The sequence below is a fragment of the Anabrus simplex genome, chromosome 3 (assembly GCF_040414725.1).
Source record: "Anabrus simplex isolate iqAnaSimp1 chromosome 3, ASM4041472v1, whole genome shotgun sequence".
Taxonomy (NCBI): Eukaryota; Metazoa; Arthropoda; class Insecta; order Orthoptera; family Tettigoniidae; genus Anabrus; species Anabrus simplex.
Window position 1 is genome coordinate 402,509,321 of NC_090267.1, and position 19,783 is coordinate 402,529,103.

Below are 19,783 nucleotides of genomic sequence, written 5' to 3' on the forward strand. Positions count from 1 at the left end.
CTTAAAACTGTTGCAGATTCTAAATGTTCTTTCATTGCGATATCCAAGCTAGCTACAAAGTCAACTAAACCGCGAAATATTCCAGTATTTTTGAATCGGTTGATTCATCATGCCCGCGGAGCGCAAATTCAAACACACCGCAGAATTTCACACAATTAATCAGACGAGATAAAATATATCTACTTTTGTCGATTTGTTCATGCTGTTTACAAAGTGAAAGTCTATACCCACTATCAAGTTGCATGCTTATGTCCAGCTCACCTAGAAGTGCGAGATCCATTTCGTTGTTTAAATGTTTCTTCGATTAACTGTGTTTTTTTTCAGTTTTTAGTTCAAATGCTTTAAATCATTGACACCTGTTGTGCTCCACGCATCGTCACCACCGAATAGAATGCAAGGAAAACAAAAAATGAATTTCTCTTATTCGCATCCACGTAACCATTTCGCTTTAGCATACATACCACTATTAAATTTTCTGTTGAAATTCCTGTTTTTTTCCTTCCGTCTGCTGCACAATAATCATATCAGCTCACGGTGGTCCTAAATTCTTGGCACGAAATCTGGTCTCAAAATTTAATTGCTTTCCAATTAACTCACTGAATTTATTCATTTCGAAATAAACAAGCACACAAATGCACAAAATATAACAATGAAGAGAATTCACGTCACACCCAATGTTATTGTAACCTACTTATCAGTAGCACCTCGAGCAAAAGAGAACGCGTATAAGAGCCGGAACAAAATGTTACTGTTTTCTAATTATTGCTCACTTGGTTATATCAGATATAGAAACACGGTAACCTCATTTAAGATAACTTGTTTTAACAACTCAAACATCTGAAAACAACTAAATCCCCGCAGGAGCGATATGACGCAGTTTTGAAATAAACAAGACTATAATATTATTAGATTTACTTTAGTTACATAATTGGTGAATTGGCTACACTGATGTTTGTAAAGGGTGGATATTGCTCGTTATCTGTTATTTGCTCTATGCGCATGCGCTGCAGAAGTCCTCAAGGATCTGAGTGTCCAACCTGAAGCACTCCAGTCACCCGCTCACCCACACAGCCCACAGATGTCATGGACGTTCACCATCTTCAAATATTGTGTTCTAATGCGCAGGCGCGTCGTTTGGGCATGAGACGGTCTGGTGCCCAGAGCTGCACAGTTCGCCTTCCACTCGCCTCGCAAGGCTCTTGCAGTTATTGTCGCGCTGACAGCAACAGCTTGTCTCTTTAAGTAAAAAAGGTATCCTCTCTTCGTGCTTAAAGACATGGTGGGTTTAAATACCTACCAAAATCCGCAATCCAGTTAAGAATATAACATTTTGTCGTGATAATAATTGTAGAAATAATTCTGTTGTTCGACTGTAGCCCATTATTTCCTGAAATTTTGAGTGAAAAACTTGACAGGGCACGTGCCCCTGTGCCCCTAAGGGCCCACCGCCACTGCTCCAATACCATCACCATATTCACACAACAACTTAACAACACCACCATCAGGTTGGCCAAACCTATACAGCTCTCGTTTCCACATCTACCACCAGAACTCACCTCACACGATTCCACGTCCTAATGATAGACGTCAGAAAAAGACGGGTCTGTCACCGCTTGACCCTATGCATAGCAGTCAGTAATTTCGTTTAAGGAAAGTCTAGAGTCCTATAAGCATCGAATTAGCGTCTATAAGGTTGGCAATCCCACTGTCAGTTTGGCAAATAGCCGCTATCTTGCCTAGTTAGGATAAGCTCTAGGTCGAACCTACCACGTGCTACTGAAAGGCGCCAAACACCTCTGACAACTTGTCAAACATTCAAATTGACCATGCAAACGCACTTCAAGTTGGCCAACTTAACCATCCTCGTTTCTACATCGACCACTAGGATCTGCCATGCACAGATCGACGTGGCAAAACGTTTACGCACTTTTGCCCACCAGAATGCAGCTCAAAAATCTTTACAGCGTTCAAACACTAACAACATTCAAACACCCTGCTGCAATACCATCCCTATACACACCACCATCATGTTGGCTAAACCTATGCACCCTTAGTTTCCACAGTTACCACCAGATCTCACCACTCACAGCTCTACGTGCTAATGGCAGATGTCAAAACACTTCTGACAGCTCACCGAACATTCAAATTGCCCACGCACCACATTTCAAATACCCGCCAACATGCCCGACAGCCAATCGAAACATTCCTACCTTAAAATGACCAATAAGAAGCCGGTGTCTTCTGGAAATCTCACACCCTAACTACTGATATATTAAAGAATGTACGTTTCCTACGTCCCCAGGCTCTTAACATCAAAGGTACAGCAAACGGTGGGAATTCATAGCCGTATATTTAGTATAAGGAAAGGACGTATTTGCACTTTGAAATCATAATATGTTTGACGTACCTGACATGCGTCTTTCATTCCCTCATCATAACCTGCACATAACATGTTTTTTGTCACTGTTCCATTGTAATCTTTAACACATTTGTCATGGTTCATGACAGGAACTTTCACTTCACGTAGGTTGGGTGAGAAATTTCCCTTGCCCTCCTGCAACAATAAAATACAACGAATGTACGACATTGGATAAAATAATTCGCAAGGAAATATAATCTGCAGTTAATTCCCAAAATTTGGAGATATTATTGCAGAATTAATTCGAAAAATATGTGTAGAGTCAGAATAAGCTTTCTAATGCAATAGCCAATATTTGTGCCTGTCGATTTTTTCCTTTACTGATAAATATATTATTTTAATACTGGATTATTAACAATAATGAAAAGTGTCTCAATTACGGTATGTGCATTTGTGAAAAAAATTATAAATATTGTTGAGATTCTTCTCCGAGAAAAGCAGCTTTGACTAATAGCAGCAATGGCTTTCGGGAGGCGGTGGCCTGATCCCTCCGTCGGCTGTTCTGAGAATGGTTTTCCGCGATTTTCCATTCTCCTTACTACGGGGAAGGCTGGGATAGTTCCTCTATATGTCAAGCCCACTCCCCTCTCAACTTCTCCGCACCTCAAATCACTGCAGCAGATCTCCCGGCCTGAGAGAGGGCGTCACCTTTAAGGAGGCCCGCCGTACCCCATCAGGGCACGGAATGAAAATATTTTAGTAGTACGGCTGAATGATATAAGTCAAAAGTCCTGCAATTAAATACATAAATCTGAAGTTTTATAAGACAGACAGTATTAATTGCAGAGGGTTTGAAATGAATAGGCCTACATCAACGTATTTCAGAAAATTGTATTTTCATCTTAATAATAATTTTCTTCTGTTAGCTGTTGAAAATTAAATCTGTAATTTGTACTATGAAGGCCAGGTATAACACGAACAAAACTCTTACTCTCTGGCAGAAAAATATTATTAAGTGTTATTCCTTCCTTGAAGGAGAGGTAGGCCACGTAGAATGTAACGCCTTCTCTCTGGCCAGGAGATTCAGGCGGGTTATCAATCAATCAATCAATCAATCAATCAATCAATCAATCAATCAATCAATCAATCAATCAATCAATCAATCAATCAATCAATCAATATTGATCTGCATTTAGGTCAGTCGCCCAGGTGGCAGATTCCCTATCTGTTGCTTTCCTAGCCTTTTCCTAAATGATTTCAAAGAAAATGGAAATTTATTGAACGTCTCCCTTGGTAAGTTATTCCAATCCCTAACTCCCCTTCCTATAAATGAATATTTGCCCCAGTTTGTCCTCTTGAATTCCAACTTTATCTTCATACTGTGATCTTTCCTACTTTTATAAACGCCACTCAAACTTATTCGTCTATTAATGTCATTCCACGCCATTTCTCCGCTGACAGCTCGGAACATACCACTTAGTCGAGCAGCTCTTCTTCTTTCTCTCAATTCTTCCCAACCCAAACTTTGCAACATTTTTGTAACGCTACTCTTTTGTCGGAAATCACCCAGAACATACCGAGCTACTTTTCTTTGGATTTTCTCCAGTTCTTGAATTGAGGGTCCCATACACTGGAAATATACTCTAGTTGGGGTCTTACCAGAGACTTATATGCCCTCTCCTTTACATCCTTACTACAACCCCTAAACACCCTCATAACCATGTGCAGAGATCTGTACCCTTTATTTACAATACCATTTATGTGATTACCCCAATGAAGATCTTTCCTTATATTAACACCTAGATACTTACCATGATCCCCAAAAGGAACTTTCACCCCATCAACGCAGTAATTCAAACTGAGAGGACTTTTCCTATTTGTGAAATTCACAACCTGACTGTTGCTCATATCCGTAGGTTTAACCGTAAATTAGCCTACACATGTCCCCCGGGTGGTGCTAAGTGAGCAACATCAGAATAAGATGAGACCGAACTGTCGTATACGACCTCCCGGTCAAGGAAAACGGAGAAGAATCACACCTAGAGGCCCTTCTCAGGGCCCTCAAGTTCGTAACGTTGGCCCTTCAATGAAAATATGCCAGCTTAACATTGAGGGCAAAAGCAGAGCAAAGTGTGAACACCTAGCAAAGATTCACAAAGAACACCAGACTCATATCATCCTGTTTCAAGAAACCCACACGGAAAATGATCTCCAGCTGCAATCCAGAGGAAGAATTCCAGGATTTAAATTAGTGTCCGCAGTTAATCACGCAAAGTACGGGATTGCCACCTATGTGAGGAGTGATATTACCCACTATCAAGTCTTGCCATCCTTCTCAGATAATGAAATATTTACTACCTCAATCAAAGTCTGTGATTTGACAGTAGTTAACGTATATAAACCTCCTGGAACTCCTTGACCGTCTCCGCCAATTCCGTCTCTGCAAAATCCAAGTATAATTGCAGGCGACTTCAACAGCCATCACACACTATGGGGATACAAAGAGAATGACAGTAATGGGGAAAAGCTCACTGATTGGATGGAAACTGAAAACCTTAAGCTTATCTATGATGCCAAGGATAAGGCTCTCTTCTCTTCTGCACGATGGAACAAAGAATACACCCTGGATCTCTATTTTGTAACGTAGTCACAACACCCACTCAGCAACATACGACGCACAGTGCTCAACAAATTTCCTCTGTCAGCACAGACCAATAATTCTCCAGTCTGGATTGCTTGTACCCATCGTTCACTACTGCCCGAAACAGAGATGGAATTTTAAAAAAGTCAATTGGGAAGAATTTTCTAAACAGATTGGCTCCAACCTGCGATGAATAAGACATATCCATAGTAACTACAGCAGATTCATCGGTGTAGTTAAAAGTGCAGCGAAACTATGTATCCCAAGAGGATATCGTAAACAATACATCCCCAGCTGGAACGAGGAGAGTGAAAGGCTCTTCAAAGAATTTGAGGCCAGTGGTGACCCAGATACAGCTTCGGAACTGTTACAATCCCTAGATGAAAATAGGAAGAGAATTTGACAAGGAACAGTAGAGTCCCTAGACTTCACTCTCTCCAGCAGGAAAGTTTAGAGCCTGATCAGGAAATTGGACTCACCAAAGAGAAAAATTAGACCGAATACAAGCATCAGTCTAAACGACATGGCCAAGCATATGATCTGTACCTCAAAGGTCTCATTTGAAAAGCATCATAGAATGCGCGTAAACCACCTCCTGAAGGAAAAGAAACGTTCGGCTCAACGATCCTCTGAATTCTCTGTCCCATTTCAACTACAACAAACTAAGCAGGCCTTACAAATTCTAAAATCTGGCAAAGCGGCAGGTGCTGATGGTATATTTCCAGAGTTCCTTCTTCATCTTGGACCAGCTGCTGCTAAATGGCTTACTAAGTCTTTCACAAACATACTAGAGACAGGTAACCTACCTTCAGTCTTCAAGAAAACAAAAATAATAGCTGTATTAAAAACATCTAAGGACCCAACAAAAGTTGAGAGTTACCAGCCAATAGCACTACTCATTGTTACAAAGAAGCTTATGGAAAGGCCGATACATAACAGGATTTTTGGGACAATAAACCAGCATATTCCAGTCGAGCAAGCTGGATTTAGACCTGGACGAGTGTGTGAAGAACAGGTTTTAGCACTAGTTACCCATATTGAAAAAGGATTTGAGAAGAAAATTGGTAAACACGGGCGTCTTCTTAGATCTGACAGCTACATATGACACCGTGTGGCAAGATAAGCTCCTTCTCAAATTTATCAGCATCATCCCTTGTCTGAAACTCTCCACATTACTGAGTAACATGCTGAGTAATAGGTACTTCCAGACTTTTCCGAAGACTCCAGAAGTAAAGTATATAAGATAAATGGTGGACTCCCTCAGGGCTCTGTATTGGCCCCTCTTCTATTCAACCTGTACACACATGACCTTCCTGTAACTAAATCGAGAAAATTCATCTACGCAGATGACATCGCATTGGTTGCCCAACACCAACGCTTCGATGAGTCTGAGTCGACGCTTACATCAGACTTAAAGATTCTAGACAGTTTCTTTTATCAGAACAACCTTAGACCAAACTCCAAGAAAACTGTTGTGTCTACCTTCCACTTGTGGAATAGAAGTGCTGGGTACAAACCAACCATACCATTCAGAGGAGAGAATCTACGGTATTGTAGTAACCCCAAATACCTGGGAGTCACCCTGGACAGGTCCTTGACCTACAAGAATCACCTCTATAATGTGTCAGCCAAGATCAAGACCAGAAATAACATCCTCCAAAAACTGGCAGGTACATCCTGGGGTGCTAATGCTCAAGTCCTGAGATACACTGCTCTTGCACTCCCTTATTCCGTCGCTGAATATTGCTGCTCTACCTGGCTTAACAGTGCTCACACTGGATTAGTAGACACCCAACTGAACCAAGCAATGCGTATCATTACAGGATGCATCCGACCAACTAACACACACTGGCTTCCCACCCTAATCCACATACCACCTCCATCTCTGAAAAGATCACAGTCACTGCTTAACTTGTGGAAGAAAATTGAAAACAATCCTCTCCTCCCTATTAATTCTGACATAGCAGCTTCCCCAGCTAAACGACTGAAATCCACGCACCCTTCTTGGCGTACTGCAATGAATTTACAGGACACCTCCTTTCAATAAATTTCCAATTTCTTTGAAATCATTTAGGAAAAGGCTAGGAAAGCAACAGATAGGGAATCTGCTACCTGGGCGACTGCCCTAAATGCAGATCAGTATTGATTGTATTGTATATATATGTATCGGACGCCTGGAAAGAACAGTGGCAACAGAAATCCTCATTACCACATCATCACATCATTGAGAACCCATGCAAGTGCCCAGATGGTTTCTCTTCCCAGACGGCAGTGGAGGATGCTAAATCGAATTAGGACCGGCCAAGGTAGATGTGGAGCCACTCTCTTCAAATGGGGATGGAAGACATCACCGCAATGTGACTGCGGACAAGGGGAGCAGACAGTGGATCACAATTCATTTGAGTGTCCTTTGCATGGTTACAGAGGCTCTATAGAGGATTTAAACTGTGTCTCAAACGAAGCTCTTCTCTGGCTATTAAATTTTGACATGGAACTTTAGTTATGAACTTGTGATGGTAGTTGTATATTGTATATAATATTGTATTCATCATACGCTATATAAATAATCAACATACCATCTGTCCATCTCACAACATTTTCGAGGTCACGTTGCAGTTGCTCACAATCTTGTGACTTATTTATCACTCTATAGAGAATAACATCATGCGCAAAAAGCCTTACCTCCGATTCCACTCCTTTACTCATATCATTTATATATATAAGAAAACATAAAGGTCCGATAATACTGCCGTGAGGAATTCCCCTCTTAATTATTACAGGGTCAGATAAAGCTTCACCTGCTCTAATTCTCTGAGATCTGTTTTATAGAAATATAGCAACCCATTCAGTCACCCTTTTGCCTAGTCCAATTGCACTCAATTTTGCCAGTAGTCTCCCATGATCCACCCTATCAAATGCTTTAGACAGGTTAATCGCGATACAGTCCATTTGACCTCCAGAATCCAAGATAGCTGCTATATCTTGCTGAAATCCTACAAGTTGAGCTTCAGTGGAATAACCTTTCCTAAAACCGAATTGCCTTCTATCGAACCAGTTATTAATTTCACAAACATGTCTAATATAATCAGAAAGAATGCCTTCCCAAAGCTTACATACAATGCATGTCAAACTTACTGGCCTGTAATTTTCAGCTTTATGTCTATCACCCTTTCCTTTATACACAGGGGCTACAATAGCATCTCTCCATACATCTGGTATAGCTCCTCCGACCAAACAATAAACAAATAAGTACTTCAGATATGGTATTATATCCCAACCCATTGTCTTTAGTATATCTCCAGAAATCTGATCAATTCCAGTCGCTTTTCTAGTTTTCAACTTTTGTATCTTATTGTAAATGTCATTTTTATCATATGTAAATTTTATTTCTTTGGCCTTAGTCTCCTCCTCTATCTCGACATTATCCTTGTAACCAGCAATCTTTACATACTGCTGACTGAATACTTCTGCCTTTTGAAGATCCTCACAAACACACTCCCCTTGTTCATTAATTATTCCTGAAATGTCCTTCTTGGAACCTGTTTCTGCCTTAAAATACCTATACATACCCTTCCATTTTTCACTAAAATTTGTATGACTGCCAATTATGCTTGCCATCATGTTATCCTTAGCTGCTTTCTTTGCTAGATTCAATTTTCTAGTAAGTTCCTTCAATTTCTCCTTACTTCCACAGCCATTTCTAACTCTATTTCTTCCCAATCTGCACCTCCTTCTTAGTCTCTTTATTTCTCTATTATAATAAGATGGGTCTTTACCATTCCTTACCACCCTTAAAGGTACAAACCTGTATTCGCATTCCTCAACAATTTCTTTAAACCCATCCCAGAGTCTGTTTACATTTTTATTTACCGTTTTCCACCGATCATAGTTACTTTTTTAGAAACTGCCTCATGCCTGCTTTATCAGTCATATGGTACTGTCTAATAGTCCTACTTTTAAGACCTCCCTTTCTATCACATTTAATTTTAACTACCACAAAAACAGCTTCATGATCACTAATACCATCTATTACTTCAGTTTCTCTATAGAGCTCATCTGGTTTTATCAGCACCACATCCAGGATATTTTTCCCTCTGGTTGTTTCCATCACTTTCTGAATCAGCTGTCCTTCCCATATTAACTTATTGTCATTTGTTGGTCATGCTTCCTGTCGTTCGCATTTCCTTCCCAATTTACATCTGACAAATTCAGATCTCCCGCTACAATCACATTTCTTTCCATGTCGTTTCCCACATAGCTGACTATCCTATCAAATAATTCCGAATCCGCGTCAGTGCTACCCTTTCCCGATCAGTACACTCCAAATTTATCAAGTTGACTATTATCTTTAGAAATGAGCCTTACACCTAGAATTTCATGTGTCTCATCTTTAACTTTTTCGTAGCTTACAAATTCTTCTTTCACCAGAATGAACACTCCCCCTCCCACCATTCCTATCCTATCTCTAAGATAAACACTCCAGTGCCGTGAGAAAATTTCTGCATCCATTATATCATTTCTCAGCCATGATTCAACTCCTATTACAATATCTGGTAAATATATATCTATTAAATTACTTAATTCTATTCCTTTCTTTACAATACTTCTACAGTTCAACACTAACAATTTTATGTTATCCCTACTTGATTTCCAGTTTCCTGTTCCCTTATCACCGTTCCCTAGGCCATCCCGTTTCCCTGAATGTACCTCCCTATTACCCTTCCAAACAAATTTCCTAACTTATACGTACCACTGCAGTTTAAATGAAGGCCATTTGAGCGCAGATCCCTATTTCCTACCCATGCATTAGGATCTAGAAATTTCACTCCTTTAGCAGTTGGGTGAGGGATTAGTAGAAACAAGGAAGTGGGAGGGGTTTGGCCAATATTTTTAAAGGTATGTTTACACCCCCCAATCCTGAAGGAGTGGAGTGGGCCACCTGATGCGCACCTCTTGCCAAGAGATGCGGGCGGGTTCAACAGATGTGATGGAAAAGGGAGTGGGTAAAGTTTGTAAGAAATGAAGGATTTGGAGGGAGGCTTTGCCTCTTGGCTATGATTTTTAAAAACGAAGTAAAATATCTGATTTTTCTGTGGCTAATACATGTGAATACAATATTTTTCAGTTCTGGAAGCTAACCTAATTTAACAGTGCATTAAGAAAGTATTACCACTGTCAGGCGCAGTGAGGTAGGACGTGATGTGATCCAAAAGTGTGACACTGCGGAGGAACGCTGTTACTCACAAAGGCACCATGTTGGGCGTTGGCCGTAAGTTCCTGCCACGACTCTACATTTTGTGTTATTTGTCGATTTGTTGTTCTGAGAAGTAGGGAGGAGGCATCGTTATAGTGGAAAACGCGCTGCCACGGTAGCCAACGGTAAAAGAGGAAACTTGGACCTGGCGACCAACTGTTCGAAAGTAATTCAGTTGTTAATATTTGTATGACCATGTTTTTATAAAATATGTTTTACAGAGTACGCTTCTGTTGGAAGAAAGATGTGTATTTAACCAATAAATTACAGAGAGACAACATTTGATAAGGTATTGTGAGTGGTAGATGTGTGAAAGCTGCTGAGATTAACTATTTTCCATGCTACGAGTCTAAATAAGAAAAATAGCGGGAACACTTATTGTACACGTACAAGAGTTTAAGGTGAACGGGAATACTTTTTTACTAAATGAAGTTGCTGTGTAGATTATACGACGTTGTATAGACAAAGCATTAGTGGTGTTTCTTTTGAACCACAATATCCGCGGTATATGCAGTCTGAAGAATGGAGAAAACAAACAGCGTGGTTAAGAAAACATCAAGGACTGAGCTGGGAAGACTTTTTCAACAGTGTGTCCTCATGTCAAAGCCTTTCCCGCCATTTTTCATACACAACGCCCAACATGATGCCTTTGGCAGGAAACAGCAGCCAACGCCCAACATGGCGCCTTGGCGGTTCTCGCCAAAAATGACCGTTAAAATGGTGTTGAGTTTCAATTCGGATCGGCAAATTCTCATTACTCTCGGCCACGCCATTTTCCACTTCACTTACCTAACTCAGTACTCCTTCGGATCCGCAGACTTCAGATCTCTTAGATGAAGTTGTATTTTTAAAGGTCAGAAAGAAAGTCCATTTCTGGTGACACATTCGATATTTAGCCATTAATTAAATTGAAACTCACTATTAAATCACTCAATGGAGTTCCTAATACTCTTCCATTTTTCTTCCCCTCCTTCTTGGCCTTGTCCCTATCGGCGTTTCTATGAAGTAAGCCAAGTTTCAGGCCGATAGCCTTTCATGACGCCAACCCAATGTGCAAGATTCTATTCACTATTACGTGATTTTGTGGTGGTTGGTAGTGTGATGTATAGTATGTAAATGAAGATGTGTATTAAGGCAAGCAAAAAATCCTGTCCCTTTTTTTACAATTTGTTTTAGGTCGCACCGGCACAGATAGGTCTTATGGAGACGATGGGTTAGGAAAGGCCTAGAAGTATGAAGGAAGGGGCCGTGGCCTTAATTACGATACAGCCGTAGTATATGCCTGGTGTGAATATAGCAAAAACAAAAAACAAAAAACAAAAAAAAAAAACGGAAAACCATCTTCAGGTCTCCCTACAGTGGGGTTCGAACCCACTCTCTACAGAATGCAAGCGCACAGTTGCGTGTCCCTAACTGCAAGACCAGCTCTCCCATGTACATCCTGTCCCCGTGCTACAGTAAATAACCAGACGAAGTTAAACTCCGCATGCCCGGGCAGGAATCGAACACAACGCCGTCTGAAGCTAAGTCCACTCCTCTGACCATTCAGCCAATGGCCTGGATTCCGATTTCTTTTCCACCTGGTAGAACGTCAGAATTGACACATAGCAGTCTAAGTCAAAACATCTGCACATACACCTATGTGTAACTCAGAAAAAAATCATTAGTTATTGAAAATAGTATATATAAGTAGACTATATATGAAAAATAAAATAAGAGTTTTGTCTGTACATTGCTAAGAATTCAAAAAGGATGGTATTTCTGTATCGATCGTGTCCATAGTAGCAAGAAAATGCACTTTTTAATATTCCGTAATATATGTAATGTATGTATGTATGTATGTATGTATGTATGTATGTATGTATGCATGTATGCATGTACACGCATCACGAGAAAACGGCTGAAGACAATTTAATGAAAATCGGTATGAAAAGTCGGAAAATAAGTCGCTACAATCTAGGCCATAAATAATTTTAATCACGCTGAGAGATATGGTAGTTTAGGGGAAGGCCTAAAATTTAATTCTCAAATATTTATGTTATTAGTGGTCCTGCCTTAATGAAAATCGGTATGCGAAGTCGGAAAATAAGTCGCTACAATCCACGCTATAAATAATCTTATTCGCGCTGAAAGAAATTGTAGTTTAGGGGAAGACCTGAACTTAAATTCTCAAATATTACTCAAATATTACTAAAGTTATATAGTATTACATATTGGGCCATTTACGTCTTAAACACTTTTACCGTACCGGCTATGATAACAGAGATATTCATGAATTTGGATTTTTATTGCAAAGTCCATATCAGCACGAGAAAATGGGCAGACAGAATTTAACGAAAATCGTTATGTAAAGTCGCGAAATAAGAAACTACAGTCTACGCTATAAATAATTGCGTAGGACGCCCTAATATCACAGTCGAAAAAACTAAATGTGGAGGTCTAAAATACAGGAAGCTCATAATATTGAACAAGAACATTACAGTACATAGACCATTGGTTGTTGTGATGGGCTTTGTGTCTTTTGTTGCCAGTCATGCCCGGTCGATGGGATTATTGCTGTATACCGAGTATTTTTTAAAATTTATTTTACGTCACACCGACACAGATAAGTATTATGGCGACGATGGGATAGGAAAGGGCTAGTAGTGGAAAGGAAGCGGCCCTGGCGTTAATTACGGTACATCCCCAGCATTTGCGTGGTGTGAAAATGGGAGGCCATGGGAAACCATCTTCAGGGCTGTCGACAATGGTTTTAGAACCCACTATCTCCCGAATGCAAACTCACAGCTGTGCGCCCCTAACCGCACAGCTAACTCGCCCGGTCGAACCGAGTATAACAGCCTGCCTGAATATTGGCGGGAAGTAGCTGGGGAGTTAGATAACTGTCTTCTTAAGCATGCCATTCCTCTGGTTCATACATATTCTGATACTACTGGTACGTAACAAACTGGTTCATCATAGCAGTCGGGCTATTCATTCCCTACCGGAACAGTGGCAGAGGCGTGTTCACGGATGTCTTCGGCCTGGCCATACCAGCACTGGAACTTTGGACTGTTAGATCGGCATCATAGTAGGCTACCGTTCGTTGAAAGTGAGGAAATGTGCGGTTTTCCATTTTAGCGAGTATTTTATATGATAACATTGCTTTTATTCCCTACATTCCCACTGACGTTTTTGTAATGGCCTAAGTTAAGTAACTGTAGTTAAGAAAACCACAAAGACAGTCTTTCTTAGAATCCCGTAGCGAAGCACGGGTACATCAGCTAGTAAAGTTATAAAATGAATGGAAGTATTCCTACTCACGGCAGTCACGCCCCATCCGCTCACTATAGCCATAGTCCCTTCTTTGACAGGTTCCTCTTGCAATTCAATCGGCTTCACGGTGTCACCGAATTCGAATGGGGGTTTTACCTGAACGGAAGGAAACAAAGTAGATTAGTTAAAGTTTCAAGTTTTTACAGCTTCATCACGGAGGATCAGCTGGTTTGTACATTTCGGTCAAATTGGCAGAATAATATGTAATAAGTGGATTGGTGAGGAAATAAACGGGAAACTAAATCACTCATTTCCTTGGTATTCCTCTTCGGCGACGCCTAGACTATCTATGATAGCTGATGGTGAGCTATTGGGAATCTAACCAGTCTTCGGGGTACATAACAAGGACTTCTCTGAAACGACAAACTACACGTAAAATATATCATGGAGAAGGTGTAATTTATAAAATTCCCTTTGTGTCCTTATAGGGACAATACTACTTTAATTTAAATAAATTACGAATGAAAGAAAATCTGTTAATCCTCGTTTTCAATGCCACCTTCTCGCGTTTGACCGTTCACTACCCACACCTGTTCCTGATACGCGTTGTACTTTATACAACACCCAACACTCAACATTGTGATATATTTTTTGTTTGAAGTAGGTATTGTTTGTTGATTATTTAATTTTTTCACATTTTAATCATTTATTAAAACACAAGTCTCTAAATCTCTAGCAGGTAATTTGAATTGCAACTTGAGGTGTTAGTAAATCCGCAATTATCACAAATAAATATTCCTCACAACATTATTGTTTATCTATTTATGGAGGCAAATTACGTTTTAGTACAATAAGGAATGTACATTTAATTGTACAATAACATAATATAATTTACAGTGCACAAAACACTGTTTCTTAACTTAGTTCAGTCTGTCATTTAAACATTTCCTTCTGCGCACTGAGCGCAGATTTGCTTCTATATATTTCGCTTGCATACAAGTTTTTGTCTCCCATTAGTCGAACCCCTCGCCCACGTCGGGGGAGATGGACAACGTTAGAAGTAGAGGAATGCATGTAAGGGTGTAGTACAATGGGGACCTCGTGTGCCCCGGGACCACTACGGTACCAGTGAAGGTCTTAGAGGAACCCTGAAATTAGCAGCTGACCGGGCTCTGGTGAAGCTATACCGTACCCAGGGGTAAATACCCTATAGGACGATGCCTCCATTCCTGTATGAACATCCGACTAACTCAGGGTTGGGCAGAGAGTGGGTTGGTCGTCAACTGGGTCAGGCTAAAAGTCGAAGTTCTACACTTAAATATAAGTAAATGACAGGAAAATGGAGGTATAACTCGAATGAGAAACAATAATATGGGGTAGGATGAGTTTATTCATAAATATCCCCGAATCATACTACTCGAAAATCAAATAAATTAAATAATAAAATGTCATTACAAAAATCTCAAAATTAAAGAAGTAACTGGATATTAACAACGTTAATTATTCAAAGAAACAAAAGTGAAATGGAGTATCAAGCACAACATTGAATACTTGCATACTTTCAGAAATAATCTTCTTCTGTTTGTCCATTGTTCATGATATATGATAACATATGTACGCATACACTGATACGTAGTTATTTCGAATGGAGTCACCCTTGAAATCATCACAATGATACGGGATACGAATTTAATTTGCAGTTAGAGCCGTCACAAAATTAAACGTTAAAAGGATAAATTGCAATATAAAGAAAAGTTACGATGAAAAGAAAAACTAAGACGCAATGGGACATGATATGAATTATGAAAAATACTAGTGGCATTCCCCTACGCTATATTTACAATGAACAAAATGAGCAAAATAACACATCTATTTACATTGGATAAAGAGAAAGTGTCTTACATACTACACAGATTCTACGTGAATCGCGGTTCACCACAAAGGATCTAGTGAGAACTAGACTGACCATCAATACAACTCAGCACTCGGGCTGTTCCCCATTAACAAGGAGACAAGATATTCAAACAACATGAAACGTCATAAAACATTATCCTGTAAGTGAAAACATATAATTCTCAATCAATATCATGTAGAAAGCAATGGGCAACATCGCCTTCTTCTGCTACATTTGCGCGCTCAACAGCGCGGTTATCCGTCAAGTATTTCCTAGTGGGCTGTGAGCTGAAAGGAAATGTTGAACTCAACACAGTACTAAGGCTTGGATTCTGTCTCCCAAGATTGTAACGCGGAAATACCATCTTATTCGCGCCGTCTAAGATACACGGCCAATATATCAGCTTGCAACGAGACATCATCTTTCGTCGGCTACACGGAAACTCACGTATAATCGTATTCCTTCCTAGCATGCTTTGACAATTTAACACACATCAGTCTCATTGGTCTGGAATCAATTCCGTCAATTCTAATAATAATATTCTCTCAGAAGACAATAGCATGTACATATCCACTGCACATTATTCTTTCACATATCAGGCATGCAATCGGTCTGTATAATCACTTTATAACTCCGCATGCAACATAACTTCTCATATCTCTCACAAATCACATCAGCCTTTTACATTATGAGACCCGGTTCGTTTCCTGTGCAAATCATTGGGCAAAACAGATTCCAATCTAAATTCGAAGATCCTATTCTTTCAACGTCGTTATGCAGCTCCTTACGTACAGATTCTGAAATACCATGCGTCATGCAATTAACTATTACTGTCTCTCTAAATGACCAAATTAAAATAACGTAGCAAGTATTTAACTTTGAACTTGGATGAACTTGTCTATCTAATCCTCCTAGCCCTAATATACAAGGGAAAATCGGAATAATCTACACTAAATTATCATGCATAAATGAACAACAAATAATCCTACCAAATCCCTCATTATCCCAATAATCTAGTCTTAAATCAAAATAAACTTGCATTTCTCTCTTATCCGTATATACAACAAGATCAAAGTGAAATAAACACATGCCGTCATGCTTACTTTACGTTAGATAAAATCCCTATTCTAAACTGCACTAGTATTTTAACATAACCCATATAACATTCCATAATTAACACATGCATCTTATCTTAACTTGGACGACTCTCTGGATACATGGCAGCAGCTCACATCTCTGCCTTATTGGGTTTCTACTCCATGTCGATCACTGCTTCAACACGTAGAAATACACTTCCTTCTTCCATAGGTGAAGCCATCTTCTTGCTGAAAGTTATTTAACACTGCAACACAGAAGGCTTTGGATGAATATCTCTTCACCGCTCAATTCTGCACGTGCCGAACAACCCTTGCTTGGCTACACACTCAGCCAACACACTGACATAAAATAAATACACTACAAATTTTACACTTAAGGCTTTATGTACACAGTTATTGAGAGCGGCACGCGGTACGGATCGAGAGTTCCTCGCGAAACGCGACCGACACGAAAATATGAGACAATGGCACGTCTCTCTTGTACTTTCTACACTGCGGCTAATTTTCACCGTCTATATATTGGTAGTGAACTTTGCGATAATATGATCTGCAATTAACTCTGCATCAGTGACTTTATCCAACTGCACGACTGAAACACCGTTTAAAACCATATACTGGTACTGATATATATTCGTGGTAACTTTTAAGTATAATTTTCAGAGCACACCGAACAACTTCACATCATTTCGGCTACCGCGATCAGAATGATGCTCTCCAGAGCTTGGGGTGCTCAGGACGCTTAGGTAACGCCGTTTCAACTATGGGATTCCCGCTTGTCTAGACAAACCACCAATCAGAATGCTTGCCGTTGATAATGACACAATATTAATTATAACACATTAATAAAACACAGTTCAAATCATATCAAATATCTTCCTATAATTTTTATATCGTATTCCTGATTGTATTTCACTTATAGACCTGTGGAAATCCGACAAATGACAGAATTTAACTCAAGCAACTGTACACGTTGGTCAGCCTGGGATTATAACTTTCCGCGATGTAGACTCCATCTTGCCATATCCTCACGTTCTCATTGGCTGAATATTTAGCTTGGTCAGCACCTTGTACACGTGCCGATCTGTGCCAACGCTTGGTGACGCTAAGCTATACTCACGGTCCCGAGGAAATGTTGGACAATATCCAGCGACTTGATGGCTCCATAGATTTACGGTCTCAGATGTCTTGGGATTCATTACTCTACCATATATGACTGATATTTATATGAATAAAATTTATATATTATGTCAAATAATAATTTGAATATCTCCTTTGGGCTGGCATGATACGGCTCAAAACTACTGCCTTGTAGTATAGCGAGTTGATCCACCAAAGGCTAAGAGAAGAAGTACTGATAGAATATCAGCACGCCTAGACGCTATACGAGACAGCCCTTCCACTGGGCTTTGTGTGCTGTGGGCTAATAACTTGCGCACCCGAGAATCAAGTATTACAGAAACACAAACAAATGTAAACAGGGCGGATATCTCGATGACAACTTTTGGAATGAAAACTCGGACTCGAATTGGTTTCTGGAATGTAGGAACAGTGTACAAAACAAATTTGGAATATGTTTCAAAGGAAGTGGATCGCTATAAGGTGATGGTGCTTAGAATGAGTGAAACACGATGAAATCGATTTGGAGAGCATCAGTTGATAGATGGCAAAACATTGTTATATCCCGGAAAGCAAGAAGATGATGACCACCAAAGCGGAATGGGACTGTTGCTGACAAGAGAAGCACGAAAATGCCTCCTTGACTGGAACCCTGTTTCAGACCGCATCATTAAAGCACGGTTCAAGACAAGAGTTAGAAATATTCATCTGGTACAGTGCTATGCACCAACAGAAACATCAGATCCGGAAGAGAGCGACCATTTTTATGGACAGTTTGAAAGTGTCCTGACAAAAATTAAGAAGAGCTCAAAATGCTAATGGGTGATTTGAATGCCAAGATTGGGAATAAAAATGACGGGGTGGAAAGAGATCTAGGGAAACACGCAGTGAGAGTCCAGAACGACAATCGAGAGCACTTTGTTGAATTCAGCCTAAGTAACCATTTGGTGGTTGGTGGATCAATTTTTCCTCACAGGACATGTCACAAAGTAACATGGATTTCGCCAGATGGGGTAAGGCAAAATCAAATTGATCACCTTGCAATCAGCCAGACGTGGAGAAGATCTCTCTTAGACACTCAGAACAAAATAGGCGCAGATTGTGGAAGCGACCACCACCTGGTAATAGCTGAAGTTAAACTGAAGATTGCTGCAGTAAACCGAAGAAATAAACGAAGTATAAAGAGAAAATTCAACGTCGAAAAATTGAAAGATGCTGAAGTTAAAAAGGCTTTTGTAATCAAACTGAATAATAGGTACAGTTTACTTGATGTAGATAACGCAGGAGGAGGCCGAAATTAAACGAGAGTGGCTGAAAAATGGGAAAAGTTAAAATCAGCTTTCCTGAATAAAAGTGAGGAGATATTGGGATTCAAGCAAAACAGGAGAAAGGAACAGATATCAGACAATACCTGGAAGTAGATAGAAGGGATAGCAAGACAAATCTAAATCATTGCAAAGTGAAACAATGAAAAGAAGCTTGATAGAACAGTTCAGTGAACTGAACCGACAAATAAAGAAAGCAGCATGAAATGATAGAAGAAATCAGGTAAATAGCCTAGCAGAGTTGGCGCAAGAGGCAGCATTTAAAGGAGACTCAAAACAGTTCTACAACATTAAAAAACAGTTGTCCTAAAAGAAATTCAATCAGCGCAGGGCAATAAATTCCAAGGAAGGTAAGAAGCTTACGAATAGTGAAGAACAAATGAGAAGATGGAATGAGCATTTCAGAGAAGTGCTAAACAAAGTCATGGTACAGGAGGATCAAGGAGAGGAAGACTATCGAGAGTTTCCGGAATTGAATGTGAATATCAAACTGCCAACGAAGAGCGCGATCATAAAGTCACTGAAAAGCTGCAAGGCAGGCAAAGCACCTGGCGCGGATAATATTGTGACGGAGGTGTTGAATGTAGACTACGAATTGACAGCTGAGATGCTTTTGCCATTGTTCAAAGACACATGGAAGATGGAGACTATCCCGGAGCATTGGAAGGAGGGCATTTTGATAAAACTACTAAATAAGGGGGATCTGACTTGTTGAACCAACTAGCGAGGAATTACACTCCTGTCTATACCAAGGCAGTAAAGATTTTTCGAGAATCGTATTGAACCAACTGAGAGAACCATTGGAGGCTAAGATCCGGAAAGAGCAGGCAGGTTTTAGAGAA

The 19,783-nt window shown here is 40.0% G+C and overlaps 1 protein-coding gene across 4 annotated transcripts in view; it reads right to left on the bottom strand.

Annotated features, from left to right (window-relative positions):
• Window positions 1-19,783, bottom strand: part of LOC136867376 (trypsin-1) — a 286,922-nt gene that overhangs the window by 232,517 nt on the left and 34,622 nt on the right. For 3 of the 4 annotated variants that reach the window (XM_067144557.2, XM_067144553.2, XM_067144552.2), the window contains exons 5-6: window positions 13,558-13,665; window positions 2,408-2,554 (exon numbers count right to left, since the gene is read on the bottom strand). In XM_067144557.2, the coding sequence (XP_067000658.2) occupies window positions 2,408-2,554; window positions 13,558-13,665 (255 nt within the window). The remainder of the gene's footprint in view (window positions 1-2,407; window positions 2,555-13,557; window positions 13,666-19,783) is intronic. The other variant, XM_067144554.2, reaches the window with a different exon arrangement.